The following is a 4,465-nucleotide window of genomic DNA, read 5'->3' on the forward strand; positions in this document are numbered from 1 at the left end:
ACAGAAGCTTTTCAGCTTGATGTAGTCCCAGTTGTTCATTTTTGCTTTTGTTTCCCTTGCCCAGGGAGATATGTTCATGAAGAAGTTGCTCATGTTTATGTCCAAGAGATTTTTGCCTATGTTTTTTTCTTAGAGTTTTATGGTTTCATGACTTACATTCAGGTCTTTGGTCCATTTTGAATTTACTTTTGTGTATGGGGTTAGACAGTGATCCAGTTTCATTCTCTTGCATGTAGCTGTCCAGTTTTGCCAGTACCATCTGTTGAAGAGACTGTCATTTCCCCATTGTATGTCCATGGCTCCTTTTTCGTATATTAATTGACCATATATGTTTGGGTTAATGTCTGGAGTCTCTATTCTGTTCCACTGGTCTGTGGCTCTGTTCTTGTGCCAGTACCAAATTGTCTTTATTACTGTGGCTTTGTAGTAGAGCTTGAAGTTGAGAAGCGAGATGCCCCCTGCTTTATTCTTCCTTCTCAAGATTGCTTTGGCTATTCGGGGTCTTTTGTGGTTCCATATGAATTTTAGAACTATTTGTTCCAGTTCGTTGAAGAATGCTGTCAGTATTTTGATAGGCATTGCATTGAGTCTGTAGATTACTTTAGGCAGGATGGTCATTTTAATAATATTAATTCTTCCTACCCAAGAGCATGGGGTGAATTTCCATTTATTAGTATCTTCTTTAATTTCTCTTAGGAGTGTCTTGTAGTTTTCAGGGTATAGGTCTTTCACTTCCTTGGTTAGGTTTATTCCTAGTATTTTATTCTTTTTGATGCAATTGTGAATGGAATTGTTTTCCTGATTTCCCTTTCTGCTAGTTCATCATTAGTGTATAGGAATGCAACAGATTTCTGTGTGTTAATTTTGTATCCTGCAACTTTGCTGAATTCAGATATTAGTTCTCTTGGTTTTGGAGTGGATTTTTCAGGGTTTTTTATGTACAATATCATGTCATTTGCAAACAATGACAGTTTGACTTCTTCCTTACCAATCTGGATGCCTTTTACCTGTCACATCTTATTAGTAACATTTTACATTAGCATGGCACATTTGCTACAATTCATGAACAATGCTAGATGCATTATTATTAACTAAATTCCATACTTTATTCATATTTCCTTAGGTTTAAACTGATGTCCTTTTTCTGTTGCAGGACTACATGATCACTTTGATTGTTTTTATTATCATCATCTTTTGTGTTATAATATGTAATAGACATCAGCAATGCTTCCCCCAATTGTCTCTTTTTCCGGTAGGCGCCATCCAGGCGGTGAAACTATTGCCTTAAATTTTTATCAAGAAGCAGGAAACAGAGCTAACCCTGAAGGCTGAGTCCTGCCCTGAACTGAGAAATGGCAGGGCACCCGTGTTTGTGTGAGTGGATGGGGTTGGGAGGTTCTGTTTCAGGTTGAGCCAGGGTGTGGCATGTGGGATGGTTACAGTCTGAGCTGCTAGGGTTTCAGTCAAAGCCACAAGTCTGAAGTTTCTCTTGAGCAAGAACATGGTCCAGTGATTCTTCCTGGCTTGATTGCCTCATGATGAATTAGAGATTTCTTCACTGGAGGTTGAAGGTGAAGCCTGGAGTGCCTTATAAAAATCTCCCTGGCTTCATGCACTTCACTAGTTCTGGTTTCTTGCTGTAGCTACACCATCCTGTGTGTAGAAAGGTAAGTGTCCTCTCCACGGCTGGGCCTTTAGGAATTCCCCCAGGGGGTGACTGTGGGGCAGTCACCTTTCCTGCTGTTGGAAGCACGGTCCTCGGCTCGCCAGACGCCTCGGGCTAACTACATTTTGGACCCAAGGAGATCAGATCTTTTGGAGCTAGGTAGACCCAATCTCAGGACCTAGAGAGGGAGAAAGCGGGTGGGCTGGTGAATGTCGGTAAGGGACCTGTGGCCAAAGTGCTATCACCTGGAGAAAGGAAATAGCCTGGCCGACTGCTGAACCCTTTCCAGGTGAGCCCAAGTGAGAAAGAGCTTTTGAATCATATCCCTGAGGACACAGTGGGACTTGGAATGCTGTAGCAATTGAGGCTGATTCTTTTAGACATTACACAGTTATACATACATAGACATTACACTGTCTGCAAATGAAAATTCACCATGGGTCAAACCCAGAGCCAAGAGAACACAAAGCAGATGTGGGGGACGGCATCCCTTGTCTAAACCCTTGGTGCTGACAGAGTGGGGGGAGCTGACATGGCGGGGGCGGGGGTAGGGACTTCCCTGGACCTCCCTTGTCTTCTGCAGGCCAGGAAGATGACTAAGCTGGAAGACTACATGGTGGGCGTCATCAACATCTTCCACCAGTATTCCATCCGGAAGGGGAACTTTGACACCCTCTCCAAGGGTGAGCTGATGCAGCTGATGACACAGGAACTTCCAAATGCCATCAAGGTAGGTGATGCTTCTCTCAGCCAAACCTGCCCACGGAGGATGACAGTGGGACAAGGGCTGAGGTGGGGTTGGCCCCAGTTTGACGTCCTAATGCTCTGCCCCCACTGGACAGGTGCTCTGCCTCCCTTTCTCAACTCGACTTTCCAACTCACTCAGTCTCCTTGGGCTTGGCTCATTGCCTCTCTCTGGCACGCCTCCCTCAGCCGCAGAGTGGGGAGAGAGGTGGGCGGGCTGGGGGTGCACTGAGGAGCTGTAGAGTCCTTCCGGGACAGGACTTGCATGGCTCTGGGGTGGCTCACGGCAGCTCTTCTCTGTCTCCTGTTTTGTCACATTAGAGTCTCCCACACAGTTTTGGCTCATAAGGTAATGTTTCTGGGCCTCCCTGAGCAGAGCTGAGGGGTCGGAGGTCTGGAGAAAGGGGAAGGATGAGTCTGAGGTCGTTGTCTCTGCTTTCCCTTTCCAGAACACCAAAGATAAAGCTGCCATTGATGACATATTCCAAGACTTAGATCACGATAAAGACGGACAGGTCTCCTTCGATGAATTCGTAGTTCTAATATCCAGAGTGCTAAAGACTGCCCATGAGGAAATCCACCAAGAGTAGGGAGCTCTCGGGCTGGCCCAGCAATGGCCCGAGGCAGACCTGTCTTCTCTTCACTGACGGCCAGGCTTGCCTGAGGGGAAGACTTAATAAATGTATTCTTGAAAAGTTCTGGACAGTGTCTGTGCACTTTTGTCTCTCCAAGTCCGTCATCTCCAAACTGGATCGCACCTTACCCCTGCTGTTCTGGCAGGCCCCATTTAGCCCTTGAGACCCCCTTCTCTGTCTGCTCACCAGCTATTTATTAAATGCCCACTATGTGTTCATTTACTCATTCATTCAACAAATATTCACTGAGCATCTATGAGAGCCAAGGACCGAAGGCACAATGTCCCCGCCCCCCTGGAATTTGCATTCTACTGGGGAAGGGATAGAAAATGAACAAACAAACATCCGTCATATGATACACTGGTAGGTAATATACATGATACAGGGAAAGCTACAGGAGGGAAGATAGGTTGGCTAGAAGGGGAAGGAGAGCTCGTTTAAATATGATGATCAAGGAATGTATTTGAGCTGGAATCTGGCAAGGAGAGGGCTTTGCAGATACCTGGGACCAAGAATCCCTGGCAGAAAGAGGCTAGGGCCCTGAGGTGGGCACAGTTTGACCTGCTCAAATTACAGCACAAACGGGACGGAAGGTGCAGGACCTGAGATGGGGAGCAGCAGAGGTGTGCACCTGCAGGAACTGGGGGTAGGGGTGAACAGACCCTGGGGAGGACTTTGGGCTTTACTCCAAGTGTGCTGAGGAGCCACGGTTGGGCTCTGAGCAGGGCAGCATGATGATTTCATTTAGGCTTCAGAAGAGTCCTTCTGGCTGCCTCTGTGGACGAGAGATTGCAGTAGGCAGGCGAGAGCAGAAGCCGGGAGACCAGCTAGGAGGGATCCCCAGAGTAGTGCTGAGCAGAAGAAATGTAGTGTGGGCCACATTTGTGATTTTAAATTTACTTTTAAGTTCCCATTTAAAAAAGTGAAAAAGTACAGGAAATCAACTATCCCAATAGATCGCAAGTAGTATCACTTTACCAATTATTAATATGAAAATTATTGTTGAGATATTTGGCATTCTTTTTTCTAAGCCTTGGAAGTCCAATGTGTATTTTACAGTCACACTGTGTTTGATGCTTGCAGTCCCCTTCCAAGTGGCCCATAGTCACATGTGGCTCATAGTGATGGTATTGAATGCGTGGCCCTAGACATTGGAGAGGTGAGGGGAGTGGACTAGGGCGGCAGAAGTGGTGGTGGGAAAGGTCGTCAGGGACCAGATACATTCGAAGGTGGGATATGAGAGCCCAGGGGTTACTCCAGAGGTTCGTGCCTAAGACACTGGGCTGGGTGCTGAGGATACAGAGGTGAAAGACAAAGTTCCTGTCTTGACATGCTCAGCTCTGATGGGGAAAAGTGAGTCAGCAGAATTCACTGTGTGGTGTCATACTTGTTTTGGCAGAAGTAAGCACAGGGTGTCAAG

At 46.5% G+C, this 4,465-nt stretch overlaps 1 protein-coding gene across 1 annotated transcript; it reads left to right on the forward strand.

Annotated features, from left to right (window-relative positions):
* Window positions 1-1,448: 1,448 nt before the first annotated feature.
* LOC108386363 (protein S100-A12) lies at window positions 1,449-3,108 on the forward strand. Its single transcript, XM_073222110.1, has 3 exons — window positions 1,449-1,667; window positions 2,250-2,396; window positions 2,860-3,108. The coding sequence occupies exons 2-3, from the start codon at window positions 2,259-2,261 to the stop codon at window positions 2,998-3,000; spliced, it is 279 nt and encodes a 92-aa protein (XP_073078211.1). The 5' UTR covers window positions 1,449-1,667; window positions 2,250-2,258; the 3' UTR covers window positions 3,001-3,108.
* Window positions 3,109-4,465: the final 1,357 nt, after the last annotated feature.

This window comes from Manis javanica, chromosome 14, assembly GCF_040802235.1.
Source record: "Manis javanica isolate MJ-LG chromosome 14, MJ_LKY, whole genome shotgun sequence".
Taxonomy (NCBI): Eukaryota; Metazoa; Chordata; class Mammalia; order Pholidota; family Manidae; genus Manis; species Manis javanica.

Coding starts and splice junctions, on each gene's coding strand:
- LOC108386363 (XM_073222110.1), top strand. CDS start 2,259: ATGACTAAGCTGGAAGACTACATGGTGGGCGTCATCAACATCTTCCAC. Junction 2,397..2,859: donor AACTTCCAAATGCCATCAAG/GTAGGTGATGCT, acceptor TTCCCTTTCCAG/AACACCAAAGATAAAGCTGC.